Here is a 17,849-nt window from a genome sequence, read left to right as displayed (position 1 = left end):
AAACCCATCTTCTGGTAGATTGAAAGGCTTTCCCAAAAACCTTCTCTATTAAATGTTAGCTAGATACAAAGTATCCTACCTGTCAGAAACAGATCATGATTATTTGCATAATTCCAGTGGCCTTTTCCTTTGCAAACTCCATCTCATGTGCTAGAAACATGCTAATCAAACAATAGTGCTAGGTGCCTGCACACGTGAAGTAAAGGGTAACTTTTTTTTTAAATCTAAAAAATGTTGATTTTCCCAGATCTCAAAGGTGGTCTCTTGATGTGGTTTAAGCATTGTTATTGACTTAGAACATACAATGATGTTGTTTTTCTGTTAAAAACTGTGTGACTTTGAGAACGAAAACCTGGAAACAAAATTGGGTAAAATCTGTAACCTGTACATATCTAACTCAGTTTATCAGTTTCAATAGTAGGCCTACTATTAGCCTACTGCATAGAACAGCTTGGGTTGGCCTGACTGTGAAAGACCAATGTGGGATTTATCATTGTAGGTTCATAGTGTATGTAATTGTTTCTCAATTTTTCAGACAGGGTGCCTTTCCTTTGCCGGACAGGGCGTTTGGAGAAAAATTGGCAAAATTTGAGTATACCTACTTTTCAAGGCACCGCTACACCACTGCCCCAAACAAAAACCCTGGATGAACGGAGATATCCGTACAATGCTGATAGCCCGTACTGCAGCATTCAATGTCAGCAGAACGAACCCCGATGACTTGGTAGCACGCAACGCGTACAAGGCGAGCAGTTACGCAAATCCATTAGGGACGCCAAAGGCAATACAGACTCAAACCTTGAATTGACGTTCGACAACTCAGACTCACTCCGTATGTGGCAAGGACTACACACTACCAAAGACTACAAAGGCAAATCCAGCTGTGAGGTGCCCACTGAATCCTCCCTCCCAGACGAGCTCAACACATTCTATGCTCACTTCGAGGAAGACAATACCGAGCCATCCAGAAAGACTCTCGCTAATCATAAAACCTGAAAACTTCACAAATACAATTTGAAACCTTACAGAATTTCCTCTTGAAAGACAATGAACGTCACCAATCAATCAATCGTTGAATCAATCAATTAATTATTGCCTGTGGTTTCTCTCCTCAGTTCTTCAGACGTCTGAATGACTATACGATTGACCACAAGCTGCTGCTGACTGGTACTCCTCTACAGAACAACCTGGAGGAGCTGTTTCACCTGCTCAACTTCCTCACTCCCAACCGTTTCAAGTAGGGTAACACACGCACACACATATTCACATAATGGCTGTGTTTACACAGACAGACTAATTCTGATCTTTTGCCACTAATTGGTATTTTGACCTATCAGATCAATAATTAGGCCAAATATCAGAATTGGGCTCTCTGTGTAAACACAGCCATATAAACACATACGCATAACATGTACATATAGACTGACACCGACTTGGACGTATGTGGATGTATAGATGCACACACTCAAAGGCTGTGTTTAGACAGGCAGCCCAATTATGATCTTTTTCCCCCACTAATTGGTCTTTTGACCAATCAGATCAGCTCTGAAAAAGAGCTGACGTGAAAAGATCTGATGTGATTGGCCAAAAGACCAATTAGTGGAATCGAGCTGCTTGTCCAAATGCAGCCATATATGCAAGCAAACCACTCACACACAACACAGCCATGCATCTGTACTTCTATTTGCATGTTTTCAACCTAAATAGCCTCCATTCACCAGACATGCTTTCACTATCTCTCTCTCCCTCCCTCTGTAGTAATCTGGAGGGGTTCCTGGAGGAGTTTGCAGACATCTCCAAGGAGGACCAGATCCAGAAGCTCCATGACCTGCTGGGTCCCCACATGTTGAGGAGGCTGAAGGCTGACGTCTTCAAGAACATGCCGTCCAAGACTGAGCTCATCGTACGAGTGGAACTAAGCCCCATGCAGAAGTAAGGAGGAGCGGGGTGGAGAGAGAGTGGGGAGGGGTGGGGGAGGATGCATGAAGGGAGAAAGGAGAGGAGAGGAATGAAAGGACAGGAATAGTGAAAAAGAGGGAAGAGAGGAGGGAAAGGCGTATGGTTGACAAAGAGACTGAAAAAGAGAGAGTGACAAGATAATCATAAAAATAATCACACACTAACTGTGTCTTTCTTCATTGATGTATTATAAAAGGAAATACTACAAGTTGATTCTGACAAGGAACTTTGAGGCTTTGAACTCTAAAGGAGGAGGTAACCAGGTGTCTCTACTCAACATCATGATGGACCTGAAGAAGTGTGCCAACCACCCCTATCTCTTCCCTGTCGCCTCCATGGTAACTATGATCTGTCATGTACTGTCATGTTGTGTCTTGTCTCTGTCCTTTCCCTTCACCCTGTCTCCCTCTGCTGGTCGTTGTTAGGTTACCTTTTCTCCCCCTCTTTCCCCCAGCTGTGCCTTGTCTCCTCCTAACCACCTCGTCACCCCTTTTCCCACCTGTTCCCTTTTTCCCTCTGATTAGGTCCCTATATCTCTCTCTGTTTCTGCTCCTGTCCTTGTCGGATTCTTGTTTGTTGTGTTTCATGCCTGAACCAGACTGTCGTCATGTTTGCTGTAACCTTGTCTTGTCCTGTCGGAATCTGCCGGTCCGTCTGAGCCTACCTATGTTTGGTAATTAAAGAAGCTCTGTTTAAGTTAATTCGCTTTTGGGTCCTCATTCACGCACCGTAACATGATCATAATGATACACTGAGTGTACAAAACGTTAGGAACACCTGCTCTTTCAATGATTGACTGACCAGGTGAACCAAATCATATCAAATCGAATTTGTTGGGGCGGTATGCGAATTGGAGTGGGTCTACGGTTTCTGGGATGATGGTGTTGATGTGAGCCATGTCCAGCCTTTCAAAGCACTTCATGGCTACTAACATGAGTGTTACGGGTCGGTAGTCATTTCAACAGATTACCTTCACTTTCTTGGGCACAGGGACTATGGTGGTCTGCTTGAAAGATGTAGGTATTACAGACTCGGTGAGGGAGAGGTTGAAAATGTCAGTGAAGACACTTGCCAGTTGGTCCGCACATGTTCTGAGTACACGTCCTGGTAATCCGTCTGGCCCCGTGGCCTTGTGAATGTTGACCTGTTTAAAGGTCTTACTCACATCGGCTACGGAGAGCGTGATCACACAGGCATCTGAAACAGCTGGTGCTCTCATGCATGTTTCAGTGTTGCTTGCCTCGAAGCGAGCATACAAGGTATTTAGCCCGTCTGGTAGGCTTGCGTCACTGGGCAGCTCACGTCTGAGTTTACCTTTGTGGTCCGTAACACTTTGCAAGCTCTGCCACATCTGACGAGCGTCGGAGTCAGTGTAGTAGGATTCAATCTTGGTCCTGTATTGACACTTTGCCTGTTTGATGGTTCATCTGAGGGCATAGCGGGATTTCTTATAAGCTTCCGGATTAATGTCCCGCTTCTTGAAAGCGGCAGCTCTCGCCTTGAGCTCGGTGCAGATGTTACCTGTGGGGACAATATCGTCAATGCACTCATTGATGAAGCCGGTGACTGAATGCCATTGGATGAATCGCGGAACATATTCCAGTCTGTGCTAGAAAAACAATCCTTAAGCGTAGCATTCGCGTCATCTGACCACTTCCGTATTGAGTGAGTCACTGGTACTTCCTGCTTTAGGTTTTGCTTGTAAGCAGGAATCAGGAGGATATAATTATGGTCAGATTTGCCAAATGGAGGGCGAAGGAGAGCTTTGCATGTGTCTCTGTGTGTGGAGTAAAGGTAGTCTAGAGTTTTTTCCCTCTGGTTGCACATGTGACATGCTGGTGGAAATGAGATAAAACGGATTTAAGTTTTCCTGTATTAAAGTCCCCGACCACTTCTGGATGAGCATTTTCTTGTTTACTTATGGCCATAAATGCGGCCTTATGGCTCATTGAATTTTTTTTACATTTTTTTATTTCACCTTTATTTAACCAGGTAGGCTAGTTGAGAACAAGTTCTCATTTGCAACTGCGACATGGCCAAGATAAAGCATAGCAGTGTGAACAGACAACACAAAGTTACACATGGAGTAAGTAAACAATTAACAAGTCAATAACACAGTAGAAAAAAAAGGGGGAGTCTATATACATTGTGTGCAAAAGGCATGAGGAGGTAGGCGAATAATTACAATTTTGCAGGTTAATAACACTGGAGTGATAAATGATCAGATGGTCATGTACAGGTAGAGATATTGGTGTGCAAAAGAGCAGAAAAGTAAATAAATAAAAACAGAATGGGGATGGGGTAGGTAAAAATGGGTGGGCTATTTACCGATAGACTATGTACAGCTGCAGCGATCGGTTAACTGCTCAGATAGCAGATGTTTGAAGTTGGTGAGGGAGATAAAAGTCTCCAACTTCAGCGATTTTTGCAATTCGTTCCAGTCACAGGCAGCAGAGAACTGGAACGAAAGGCGGTCTTACTGCCACTTTCGGTTTGTGGTGGTAAATAGATGGCTATGAAAAATATGGTAGATAGAGTGGTCTACAGCTTATCTTGGTAGATAGTGTGGTCTACAGCTTATTATGTTGTACTCTACCTCAGACGAGCAATACCTCGAGCCTACCTTAACATTAGACATTGCGCACCAGCTGTTATTTACAAATAGACACAAACCCCCAACCCTACCAGACGTAGCTGTTCTGTCCTGCCGATGTACGGAAAACACAGCCAACTGTATATTATGCGTGTGGTCGTTCAGCCACGACTTGGTGAAACATAAGATATTACAGTTTTTAATGTCCCATTGGTAGGATAGTCTCGAACAGAGCCCACCCAGTGTTTTCTACAGTGTTTGCACGCTAATAGAACAGATGGTAGAGGTGAGTTACCCTCTTGCCGACGAATTCTCACCAGGCACCCTGATCTGCGCCCCCTGTATTTCCTTATTTTCTTCATGTGAATGATGGGGATTTGGGCCTTGTCTGGGAGCAACATTATACCCTTCGTGTCAGACTCATTAATTAAGGTGAAAGCTATGGTCCCTTGTTGATGTCACCTGTTAAATTCACTTTAATCAGTGTAGATGAAGGGGAAGAGACAGGTTAAAGAAGGATGTTTAAGTATTGAGACAATTGAGACATGGATTGTGTATGTGTGCCATTCAGACGGTGACTGTGCAAGACAAAATATTTAAGTGGCCTTTGAACGGGTTATGGTAGGAGGTGCCAGGCGCATTGGTTTCAGTGTGTCAAGAACTGCAATGCTGCTGGGCTTTTCACTCCTAACAGTTTCACGTGTGTACCAGTAATGGTACCATGTACCAAAACGGTGACACATTCTGGTAGGTTTGAGTAGTATAGCTACAATTGTATTCAGCCTATTATTTCAGTCTAAGGGGGGAAAAAACCTAGGAATATGCATTAATGTAAACATGACCACAAATGTTCATTGAAATGAAAGAGTTTACGTTCTTTCAGTTATTCAAGTTCAATAAAGAAGTTATATCTATATATAATGTATGAGTTATATGTCATCACATGGCCATGGTGTGTTGTCTTTACCGTGGTATTAGGAAGCCCGCAAGACGGCGAGCGGAGCGTACGAGGGCATGGACCTCACAAAGGCTTCTGGGAAACTGACTCTGTTGCAGAAGATGATGAGGAAACTGAAGGACCAGGGACACCGGGTGCTAGTCTTCTCACAGGTTGGTACACACACGCGCACACACACACACGCAAACACAAACATGCGCGCTGTTAGCAGTTCCGTAACCATTTCTCTTCTCTCTCCTGCTCTCCTCCCTCCCTGGTAGATGACTAAGATGTTGGACCTGTTGGAGGACTTCCTGGACTTTGAGGGTTATAAGTACGAGAGGATCGACGGAGGAGTCACAGGAGCTCTGAGACAGGAGGCCATAGACAGGTTCAATGGTGAGGCAGACGCTCAGTCCACTGCAGGTTCTAGAAACAGATACAAATATTTCCATTTAGATGAAAGGGAACATTGCGATTTTTTTCCTTCTCGTTATCAGTGTCTAATCCAATTTATTTATCTCCCCCCATCTCACTTTCTGTATCTCCTTCTCTCTCTCTTTCCCTCTGTCTCACTCTCTCAGCTCCTGGTGCTCCTCAATTCTGTTTCCTGCTGTCCACCAGGGCAGGGGGTCTGGGTATTAACCTGGCCACAGCAGACACTGTTGTCATCTTCGACTCAGACTGGAACCCCCACAATGACATCCAGGTAGACTGTCACTTGAATGTTGAAATCATTTCCATTATCGAGAAAAAAAAAAAGTTTTAAGGACATTCATGTAGAATTTACATACATTTCCATGCACTTACTTTTTGCTCTTTAAACACCATACAAACAGTAAATAAATGGCTAATCTGCCTTTGCCTTCCATCCTGCTAGCTAACGTTTAATCGCTGGAAAATAAATGGGACGAACAGAAAGCACATATATACCTACCAACGGGACATTAAAAACTGTAATATCTTATGTTTCACTGAGTCGTGGCTGAATGACGATATTAAGAACATACAGCTGGCGGGTTATACACTCTATCGGCAGGATAGAACAGGAGCCTCTGGTAAGACATGGGGCGGGGGCCTATGCATATATGTAAACAACAGCTGGTGCATGATATCTAAGGAAATCTCTAGGTTTTGCTCGCCTGAGGTAGAGTATCTCATGATAAGCTGTAGACCACACTATCTACCTAGAGAGTTTTCATCTGTATTTTTTGTAATTGTCTACATACCACCACAGAGCAATGCTGGCACTAAAACCGCACTCAATGAGCTGTATACCGCCATAAGCAAACAGGAAAACACTCATCCAGAGGCGGCGCTCCTAGTGGCCGGAGAATTTAATGCAGGGAAACTTAAATCAGTTTTACCTCATTTCTATCAGTATGTTAAATGTCTAACCAGAGGGAAAAAAAAAAAAATTCAAGACCACCTTTACTCCACACACAAAGACGTGTACAAAGCTCTCCTTCCCCATCCATTTGGAAAATCTTACCATAATTATATCCTCCTGATTCCTGCTTATAAGCAAAAATTAAAGCCGGAAGCACCAGTGACTCAGTCTATAAAAAAAGTGGTTAGATGAAGCAGATGCTAAACTACAGGACTGTTTTTCTGGCACAAACTGGAATATGTTCCGAGATTCTTCCGATGGCATTGAGGAGTAACCCGGAAGCTTATAAGAAATCCCGCTATGCCCTCCGACGAACCATTAAGCAGGCAAAGCGTCAATACAGGACCAAGATCGAATCGTACTACACCGGCTCCGATGCTCGTCGGATGTGGCAGGGCTTGCAAAATATTACAGACTACAAAGGGAAGCACAGCCGAGAGCTGCCCAGTGACACAAGCTGACCAGACGAGCTAAATAACTTTGATGCTTGTTTCGAGGCAAGTAACACTGAAACATGCATGAGAGCATCAGCTGTTCTGGATGAGTGTGTGATCACGCTCTACGCAGACAATGTGATTAAGACCTTTAAACAGGTCAACATTCACAAGGCTGCAGGGCCAGACGGATGACCAGGACGTGTACTGCGAGCATGCGCTGACCAACTAGCAAGTGTCTTCACTGACATTTTCAACCTCTCCCTGTCTGAGTCTATAATACCAACATGATTCAAGCAGACCACCATAGTGCCTGTGCCCAAGAACACTAAGGTAACCTGCCTAAATGATTACCGACCCGTAGCACTCACGTCTGTAGCCATGAAGTGCTTTGAAAGGCTGGTCATAGCTCACATCAACACCATTATCCCAGAAACCCTAGACCCACTCCAATTTGCATACTGCACCAACAGATCCACAGATTATGCAATCTCTATTGCACTCCCCACTGCCCTTTCATACTTGGACAAAAGGAACACCTATGTGAGAATGCTATTCATTGACTACAGCTCAGCGTTCAACACCATTGTGCCCTCAAAGCTCATCACTAAGCTAAGGACCCTGGGACTAAACACCTCCCTCTGCAACTGGATCCTGGACTTCCTGACGGGCCGTCCTCAGGTGGTAAAGGTAGGTAACAACACATCCGCCACGCTGATCCTCAACACAATGGCCCCTCAGGGGTGCGTGCTCAGTCCCCTCCTGTACTCCCTGTTCAATCATGACTGCACGGCCAGGTATGACTCCAACACCATCATGAAGTTTGCTGATGACACAACAGTGGTAGGCTTGATCACCGACAATGATGAGACAGCCTATAGGGAGGAGGTCAGAGACCTGACAGTGTGGTGCAAGGACAGCAATCTCTCCCCCAATGTGATCAAGACAAAGGAGATGATTGTGGACTACAGGAAAAGGAGGACTGAGCACGCCCCCATTCTCATCGACGGGGCTGTAGTGGAGCAGGTTGAGAGCTTCAAGTTCCTTGGCGTCCACATCACTAACACACTAACATGTTCCAAGCACACCAAGACAGTCATGAAGAGGGCACGACAAAACCTATTCTTCCTCAGGAGATTTGGCATGGGTCCTCAGATCCTCAAAAGGTTTTACAGCTGCACCATCGAGAGCTTCCTGAGTGGTTGCATCACTGCCTGTTACGGCAACTTCTCTGCCTCCGACCGCAAGGCACTATTCCCCCCTATTCTACGCTGCTGCTACTCTCTGTTATTATCTATGCATAGTCACTTTAAGAACTCTACCTACATGTACATATTACCTCAATTACCTCGACACCGGTGCCCCCACACATTGACTCTGTACCGGTACCCCTGTTGTTATTTACTGCTGCTCTTTAATGATTTGTTATTCTTATCTCTTACTTTTTTTTAGGTGTTTTCTTAAAACTGCATTGTTGGTTAAGGGCTTGTAAGTAAGCATTTCACTGTAAGGTCTACTACACCTGTTGTATTCGGCACATGTGACTTATACAATTTGATTTGATTTAATGGTTAATTCCTTAATCCCTTTTCTCTCTCCCTCATTCTGTGTCCATTCCCTACCTATCTCACTCTTTCCTCCCTCCTCTTCTCCCTCCTTCTCCCTCACAAGGCATTCAGTCGCGCCCACCGCATCGGGCAGGCCAACAAGGTGATGATCTACCGTTTTGTGACCCGTGCCAGTGTGGAGGAGCGCATCACCCAGGTGGCAAAGAGGAAGATGATGCTGACCCACCTGGTGGTGAGGCCCGGCCTGGGCTCCAAGGCTGGATCCATGTCCAAACAGGAGCTGGACGACATCCTCAAGTTCGGCACCGAGGAACTCTTCAAGGACGAGATCGAATGTAAGTGACATTTGTTGATTGGTTTGATTTGATTGATGATCGATTGTGGGGGATGGGAGGAGGATAGGAGAAAGGGAGAGGGGGAGTTGGAAGGATAGAGGAGGAGGATGGAGGGATTTCAGAGGAAGAAATGCAAGGATAGGACATTTATTTTGGGTATATGTTTAGATGTCAGAGATTTGGGAGAATTCTGTAACATACATTGCATTTTGGGGGTTGTTACATACATCTTTATAAAGATCGATTTTAGTCACATCCTAATCTGTGTTTCACCACCGTTTTCTATTCCCCCAATGTCCTCTCACCACCACGTATGTCCCCTCTCTCTCCTATACGCTGTCCAGCGGGGGACAACAGGGATGATGAGGGCAGTGTGATCCACTATGACAGCTCGGCCATCGAGAGACTGCTGGACCGGAGCCAGGACGCTACAGACGACACAGACATGCAGAACATGAACGAATACCTCAGCTCCTTCAAAGTGGCCCGCTACATGGTACGAGAGGAGGATAAGGTGAGAAAGGGAAGGAGGGAGAGAGGGAAGGAGAGAGAGAGGGAAGGGAGAGGTGAGGTTTTGGGGGGGGGGCAGTTGGGGAATACCTCAGCTCCTTCAAAGTACCTGGCTACATGGTTTGAGAGGATAAGGTGATGTACAGAGAGAGCGATGGAGAAAAGCTGTTGGAGAGAGAAGTGATAGATAACATTACTGTTTTTGTACGCTTTAATGTATACAAAAATGTGTATGGCACTTTAGTGTACTTTTAAAAATATTTATCTATGTGTAAACTGTTAACACTGTCCATTGAGCTATTATACGGGTTTATAAGTAGATTGTATCACACTGGTTGTATGTAAACTTTACTTCCATGTTCTTGCATGTGTGTATCCAGATTGAGGAGGTGGAGCGTGAGATCATTAAGCAGGAAGAGTGTGTGGACCCAGAATACTGGGAGAAGCTGCTGAGACATCACTATGAGCAACAACAGGAGGACCTGGCTAGTAAACTGGGCAAGGGCAAGAGGAACCGCAAGCCTGTCAACTACAACGACGCAGCACAGGAGGACCAAGGTAGGTAGTTGGGAACTGTCAGTCCTGGTTGTCATGGAGATGGATGGAGGTGTCGTTTATGTTATTAGCATGCATCACTATGACAACATGGGCCATTTTGTACTGTCACACCTTAGGCATTCTGAATAACTTCTTCTTCTTTTTTATAATTAAAGAAGGGTTAGACTCCTCCTACTTTGTATTGGCCCATATATTGGTTCATCCATGATTGTTTTAAATAAAAGCTGTGCTCTTTGCTAGAATTAGATCATGTAATATGGTCTCTGTGCTATACGTTAGGTATTGCTAAAGTATTGCTAATGGTAGCCGCATGGGGCCAGTGGGCCTAGCCTATTGACGGTACACCATGTGCTGTTTCAGAGTGGCATGCTGGTATTTCAGATAACCAGTCCGAGTACTCTGTGGGCTCTGAGGAGGAGGATGAAGACTTCGATGAGAGGCCAGAAGGTATGCCTAAGTACACAAGACACAAACACATTTGGAATGAAGCCTCTTCTGTTGAATGTGTTGGGATGGATCACGTGTTAAACTTCTGTCCTCGACGGCCGAAGGTCTGCTGGTTTTAGCTCCTCCCTTGTACTTGATTGATTAGTAAGGAACTCCCCTCACCAGGTTGTCTAGGGCTAATTGGACAGAAGTTGAAAGGAAATAACGAAAACCAGCAGACACACAGCCCTCCAGGAATTGACTTTGACACCCCTGTAACAGATGGATGATTAGATTTCAGATGATATGGCTGCTTCACTCAAGTACCATAATGACTATGCTGCTTACTCTCCTGATTTCCCCTCACTCTCTCTCTCTCTCTCTCTCTCTCTCACCCCCCCTTCATATTCTCTCTATCTTCGTCCAGGTTCTCGCCGACAGTCCCGTCGCCAGATGAGGAACGAGCGAGACAAGCCACTTCCCCCCCTGTTGGCCAGAGTAGGGGGAAACTTGGAGGTTAGAGACAACAACTTATCTGCTATTCTTGTTGACATAAGAATTTATACATTCTGTATAGGGGTTATGGATATTATACAGTTGACGTAAACCTTTGCCAAATACATTTAAACTCAGTTTTTCACAATTCCTGACATTTAATCCTCGTAAACATTCCCTGCCTTAGGTCAGTCAGGATCACCACTTTATTTTAAGAATGTGACATGTCAGAATAATAGTAGAGAGAATGATTTATTTCAGTTTTTATTTCTTTCATCACATTCCCAGTGGGTCAGACATTTACATACACTCAATTAGTATTTGGTAGCATTGCCTTTAAATTGTTTAACTTGGGTCAAATGTTTCAGGTAGCCTTCCACAAGCTTCCCATAATAAGTTGGGTGAATTTTGGCCCATTCCTCCTAACAGAGCTGAGTAAGGTTTGTAAGGCCTCCTTGCTCACACACGCTTTTTCAGTTTTGCCCACAAATATTCTATAGGAGTGAGGTCAGGTCTTTGTGATGGCCACTCCAATACCTTGACTTTGTTGTCCTTAAGTCATTTTGCCACAACTTTGGAAGTATGCTTGGGGTCATTGTCCACTTGGAAGACCCATTTGCGACCAAGATGTTGCTTCAAAAGAACCACAGACTTTTCCTACCTCATGATGCCATCTATTTTGTGAAGTGCACCAGTCCCTCCTGCAGCAAAGCACCCCCAAAACATGATGCTTCCACCCCCGTGCTTCACAGTTGGGATGGTGTTCTTCGGCTTGCAAGCCTCCCCCTTTTTCCTCCAGACATAACGATGGTAATTATGGCCAAACAGTTCTATTTGTATTTCATCAGACCAGAGGACATTTCTCCAAAAACTATGATCTTTGTCCCCATGTGCAGTTGCAAACCGTAGTCTGGCTTTTTTATGGCGGTTTTGGAGCAGTGGCTTCTTACTTGCTGAGCGGCCTTTCAGGTTATGTCGCTATAGGACTTGTCATACAGTGGATATAGATACTTTTGTACCTGTTTCCTCCAGCATCTTCACAAGGTCCTTTGCTGTTGTTCTGGGATTGATTTGCACTTTTCACACCAAAGTACGTTCATCTCTAGGAGACAGAACGCGTCTCCTTCCTGAGCGGTATGACGGCTGCGTGGTCCCATGGTGTTTACACTTGCGTACTATTTTTGTACAGATGAACGTGGTACCTTCAGGCATTTGGAAATTGCTCCCAAGGATGAACCAGACTTTGTAGATACGCCTATGTAGATATTCCATTTAAAAACATCTGTCGTTTCCAGCTACAATAGTCATTTACAACATTAACAATGTCTACACTGTATTTCTGATCAATTTGATGTTGTTTTAATGGACAAGAAATGTGCTTTTCTTTCAAAAACAAGAACATTTCTAAGTGACCCCAAACTTCTGAACGGTAGTGTATGGTTATGAATGTGTTATGAAGTCCTTATGCTCTCTCTCCCCTCTAGGTATTGGGCTTCAACACGCGCCAGAGGAAAGCCTTCCTAAACGCGGTGATGCGTTGGGGCATGCCCGCACAGGACGCCTTCTCCTGCCAGTGGCTGGTCAGAGACCTGAGGGGCAAGAGTGAGAAGGAGTTCAAGTGAGTGGAGTGGGACTGATATGGCATGGCGTCCTTATTGTTTGAGTCATAGGCAGGCTAAAGTATGAGCTTACACTGAGCTCTTCATGCTACAATGATGCTGCTGGTCTGTTCCCTCTCTGTCGTCTGTTCTCTCTCCCTCACTTCTCTCATCTTATGTATCAATCTCTTCCCTTTCTCCTCCCTTTCTCTTTTCCAGGGCGTATGTCTCTCTGTTCATGCGTCACCTGTGTGAGCCCGTGGCCGACGGTGCCGAGACGTTTGCCGATGGCGTGCCGAGGGAGGGCCTGTGTCGGCAGCCTGTGCTCACCCGCATCGGAGTCATGTCCCTGGTCAAGAAGAAGGTCAGGGGTCAAAGTGTATCTTAGAAGCCACAATGCTAAGCTAACAGGCTAGCTACATTTCAACCAATAGCAATTGTCTGTTTTTTGGCAAAGCTTTAATTGATTCAGACCTGTCAGACCAGAATCAGTCCAGAATCAGACCAGAATCGTATGAGGAAATACAGATATTTCACAGTTATTCAACTTCTTTCGTTTCCACTAAGACATTTTCCCAGGCTGTGACTTCCTTGTAACATAACGATAATAGACAGAAAATTAGGGTCAATTTCTTTCCAAGGGAAAGGGACTGTTGGCTAGAATAGAATTAGAACAGAACAGAATAAAATACTTTATTGCTTGATTTTGTCACAATCCCCTTCCTCAGATCCAGGAGTTTGAGCACATCAATGGGCGGTGGAGTCTTCCAGAACTGAAGCCAGAGATGAAGCCAGAGGCCCTGAGACCAGAGGTCAGTGTGTCTTCTTCCTCCAGAGCCTCCTCCCCTGGTGGGACCATGAAGACCGCTACGCCCACCCCTGACCCCAGCTGTACCTCAGACAACACCCCCTGCACCTCAAAACCAGGTGGGTGAACAAAGACACTCGCGCAGACGCAGCTCACAGGATGCCCAGCAGAGGGCACTCAAGTCTGACTGTGATAACTGTGGAAACTACACTACAGTAAACTTCAGTTTAGAATAATCTCTGATTGAATGCGCCTGTACACACATGGGGCTCGATGAAATATCGATGAAATAAACCAAGTCTAAATATATAGCATACTGCGTATACCAGGAGATTGTAATACTGGCACATTTTACCAGAGAAAACGCTGACATTGTATCCAGGGAAAAAACGTAAGTCACCCCCACCCTAAATAAACATGACTCAGCATTCTGCTGTTGAAAAACATAAGACATGACATCACATATGAGTCAAATCAACTCAATTAAATTTGAATGTCATGACCGGAGAACAGGAAAATGCTTGAAACCGGTCGCACTGAAAATCCATCAATGCAGAATACATACAGTTGAAGTCGGAAGTTTACATACACTTAGGTTGGAGTCATTAAAACTAGTTTTTCAACCACTCCACAAATGTATTCTTAAAAAACTATAGTTTTGGCAAGTCGTTTGGGACATCTACTTTGTGCATGACACAAGTAAATTTTCCAACAATTGTTAACAGACAGATTATTTCACCTATAATTTACTGTATCACAATTCCAGTGCGTCAGAAGTTTACATACACTAAGTTGACTGTGCCTTTAAACAGCTTGGAAAATTCCAGAAAATTATGTCATGGCTTTACAAGCTTCTGATAGGCTAATTGACATAATTTGAGTCAATTGGAGGTGTACCTGTGGATGTATTTCAAGGCCTACCTTCAAACTCAGTGCCTCTTGGCTTGACATCATGGGAAAATCTAAAGAAATCAGTCAAGACCTGGTTCATCCTTGGAAGCAATTTCCAAACGCCTGAAGGTACCACATTCATCTGTACAAACAATAGTACGCAAGTGTAAACACCATGGGACCACGCAGCCGTCATACCGCTCAGGAAGGAGACGCGTTCTGTCTCCTAGAGATGAACGTACTTTGGTGCGAAAAGTGCAAATCAATCCCAGAACAACAGCAAAGGACCCTGTGAAGATGCTGGAGGAAACAGGTACAAAGTATCTATATCCATAGTAAAACTAGTCCTATATCGACATAACCTGAAAGGCCGCTCAGCAAGGAAGAAGCCACTGCTCCAAAACCGCCATAAAAAAAGCCAGACTTCGGTTTGCAACTGCATATGGGGACAACGATCGTACTTTTTGGAGAAATGTCCTCTGGTCTGATGAAACAAAAATATAACTTTTGGCCATAATGACCATTGTTATGTTTGGAGGAAAAAGGGGGAGGCTTGCAAGCCAAAGAACACCATCCCAACTGTGAAGCACGGGGGTGGAAGCATCATATTGTGTGGGTGCTTTGCTGCAGGAGGGACTGGTGCACTTCACAAAATATATGGCATCATGATGAAGGGAAATTATCTGAAGACATCAGTCAGGAAGTTAAAGCTTGGTTGCAAATGGGTCTTCCAAATGGACAATGACCCCAAGCATATTTCCAAAGTTGTGGCAAAATGGCTTAAGGACAACAAAGTCAAGGTATTGGAGTGGCCATCACAAAGCCCTGACCTCAATCCTATAGAACATTTGTGGGCAGACATGAAAAAGCATGTGCGAGCAAGGAGGCCTACAAACCTGACTCGGTTACACCAGCTCTGTCAGGAGGAATGGGCCAAAATTCACCCAACTTATTGTGAGAAGCTTGTGGAAGGCTACCCGAAATGCTTGACCCAAGTTAAACAATTTAAAGGTAATGCTACCAAATACTAATTGAGTGTATGTCAACTTCTGACCCACTGGGAATGGTGAAAGAAATAAAAGTTGAAATAAATCATTCACTCTACTATTATTCTGACATTTCACATTCTTAAAATAAAGTGGTGATCCTAACTGACCAAAGACGGGGAATTTTTACTTGGACTAAATGTCAGGGATTGTGAAACTGAGTTTAAATGTGTTTGTCTGAGGTGTATCTAAACTTCCGACTTCAACTGTACAACTGTACGAAATTAATGGATATAATGCATTTCTAATCTCTTGAAACAAACCCGAACGAACACGACAATTGAAGTTGCACAAACACTCACAACATAAGGTCCCGTTTTAATCACTTTCCAGGAGACAAGTGGAATCTCCTGTAGGCCGCTGTCCTGTCGAGGGCTGGAGGTACGAGTTCAGGATGTACCGTGCTCTTTGAAGTTCAAAGATGTGGCCATCTATCCAGACAATATCATAAATATCATAAATTGTGATTGAATCATCACGCTGTGCTCCTGTGCCAGCCAGCCACCAACGCGTCTGAATCACAGTCCAAGAAGGTCATCATCTCTCCCAATGTGTGTGTGTGTGTGTGTGTGTGTGTGTGTGTGTGCAAGTGTGTCTGTGCGAGTGAGTAAGAAATGACCCCCTTGCATGTGTGTTGTGTTCAGCTACCCCTGCTCCGTCGGACAAACTAGAGAAGAACGGGAAAGATGGAGAGAAGGAAGAGGAAGATGAGGAGGGTAAGGCCTCATCTGAGCCAGAGCAAGATGGCGAGAAGGAGAAGAACGAGGGGAAGGAGGAAGAGAGCAACAAGAGTGCAGACCCTGAAGAGGTGAGAGATTCAACGTTATTAATTACACTAAATCTTTCTACCAATAACTCTTACTGAACATTTTGTCATGTCCCCAGACTCCAATCTCTACCAAAGAAGCACTACAAGAATTATCCCCTTGCACAACAACAGACAAGGAGGAGAAGGGTACAAAAGAGGAGAAGGAGGGGAAAGAAACCAAAACGACTGACACCCTTCCGGCCCTAGTGGAGGAGAAGAAAGTTGAGGAGGAGAGTAAGGAGGAGGGGTCCTTCGGGGAAACAACTAAGCAAGGGTCGGAGGTCAAACATGAGAAACCAGGTAGTGTAACACTCTCACCTAGAGAGAAGGTGGAGGAGGAGAAAGAGAAGGACAACAACAAGGAAAAGGACATGGAGAAGAGTGAGGAGGCCCCTGTCCCCACAGAAGGGCCAGACAACATGGAAAGGATGGAGCGACAGCAACCCTCTGACGTGATGAAAGGTGAGTGACCTCACCTGTCCGTCCATCCGTCTGTACATGTCTGTTAGTTAGTCAGTCAGTTAGTTAGTTAGTGACTCACTGACTAGTCACTGATAGATAGGTATAGACTATTAGGTATAGTTCAATGGCATCTACTTATCTGAATGAACTGGCTTGTGTTTTTACTGCTCACAGAGGAAGTAAAAGGTGAAAAGGATGCTGGGAAAGAAGTGGCGAAGGAGGAGGTTGCCAAAGATGCCTTGCCAAAACCCCCCATCACCCCCCCCGAGCGACGGCGCTTCATGTTCAACATTGCTGATGGGGGCTTCACGGGTAAATGAGCCCTATCATATGTCATGTCTGGTACTGTGTATTTGAGTGGACACAGCCCTAAGCCGTGATATATTGGCCATATATCACAACCCCCCGAGGTGCCTTGTTGTTATTATAAACTGATTACCAATGTAATTAGAGCACATCATTACCACAACAAAATCCAACCATGACACCGACAAGACTGTCAGGATTCAGGACATGCTTTTGTACTATTCAGTTAAGCAATAAGGAGGTGTGGTATATGGCCAATATAACACGGCTAAGGGCTGTTCTTATACCCGACGAAACGCAGAGTTCCTGGATACATCCCTTAGCCTTGCGATATTGGCCGTATATCACAAACCCCCCGAGGTGCCTTATTTCTATTATAAACTGGTTACTAATGTAATTAGAGCAGTAAAAATACATGTTTTGTCATACCCGTGGTATGCGGTCTGATATACCATGGCTGTCAGCCAATCAGCATTCAGGGCTCGAAGCACCCAGTTTAGAAGCAGAACTCACTGTGTCATGGGTTGTTTGAACATGAATTCAACGTTATGCTGATGATCTCCCACAAAGAGCTCCACACACCGTGACTTAGTATCAAATCAAATTGTGTTGGTCACAGACACGTATTTAGCAGATGTTATTGCGGGTGTAGCGAAATGCTTGTATCATGGGTTGTTTTGACGTCAATGTTTTCAGTATCACAGGTTGCTCTTATAACATTGACA

At 44.6% G+C, this 17,849-nt stretch overlaps 1 protein-coding gene across 3 annotated transcripts in view; it reads left to right on the top strand.

The window, feature by feature from the left end:
• LOC110531704 (chromodomain-helicase-DNA-binding protein 3) overlaps positions 1-17,849 on the top strand; it is a 53,297-nt gene that overhangs the window by 18,760 nt on the left and 16,688 nt on the right. For 2 of the 3 annotated variants that reach the window (XM_021615033.2, XM_021615034.2), the window contains exons 17-33: positions 1,116-1,237; positions 1,759-1,932; positions 2,156-2,297; positions 5,531-5,662; positions 5,771-5,888; positions 6,074-6,198; positions 8,985-9,216; positions 9,561-9,730; positions 10,107-10,284; positions 10,645-10,731; positions 11,138-11,226; positions 12,690-12,823; positions 13,023-13,167; positions 13,532-13,730; positions 16,193-16,356; positions 16,434-16,818; positions 16,993-17,130. In XM_021615033.2, the coding sequence (XP_021470708.2) occupies positions 1,116-1,237; positions 1,759-1,932; positions 2,156-2,297; positions 5,531-5,662; positions 5,771-5,888; positions 6,074-6,198; positions 8,985-9,216; positions 9,561-9,730; positions 10,107-10,284; positions 10,645-10,731; positions 11,138-11,226; positions 12,690-12,823; positions 13,023-13,167; positions 13,532-13,730; positions 16,193-16,356; positions 16,434-16,818; positions 16,993-17,130 (2,734 nt within the window). The remainder of the gene's footprint in view (positions 1-1,115; positions 1,238-1,758; positions 1,933-2,155; positions 2,298-5,530; positions 5,663-5,770; positions 5,889-6,073; positions 6,199-8,984; positions 9,217-9,560; positions 9,731-10,106; positions 10,285-10,644; positions 10,732-11,137; positions 11,227-12,689; positions 12,824-13,022; positions 13,168-13,531; positions 13,731-16,192; positions 16,357-16,433; positions 16,819-16,992; positions 17,131-17,849) is intronic. The other variant, XM_021615035.2, reaches the window with a different exon arrangement.

Source organism: Oncorhynchus mykiss, chromosome 9, assembly GCF_013265735.2.
Source record: "Oncorhynchus mykiss isolate Arlee chromosome 9, USDA_OmykA_1.1, whole genome shotgun sequence".
Classification (NCBI taxonomy): Eukaryota; Metazoa; Chordata; class Actinopteri; order Salmoniformes; family Salmonidae; genus Oncorhynchus; species Oncorhynchus mykiss.
Note: the sequence above shows the minus strand (reverse complement) of the source record. Positions and strands in the feature narration are given on the sequence as shown.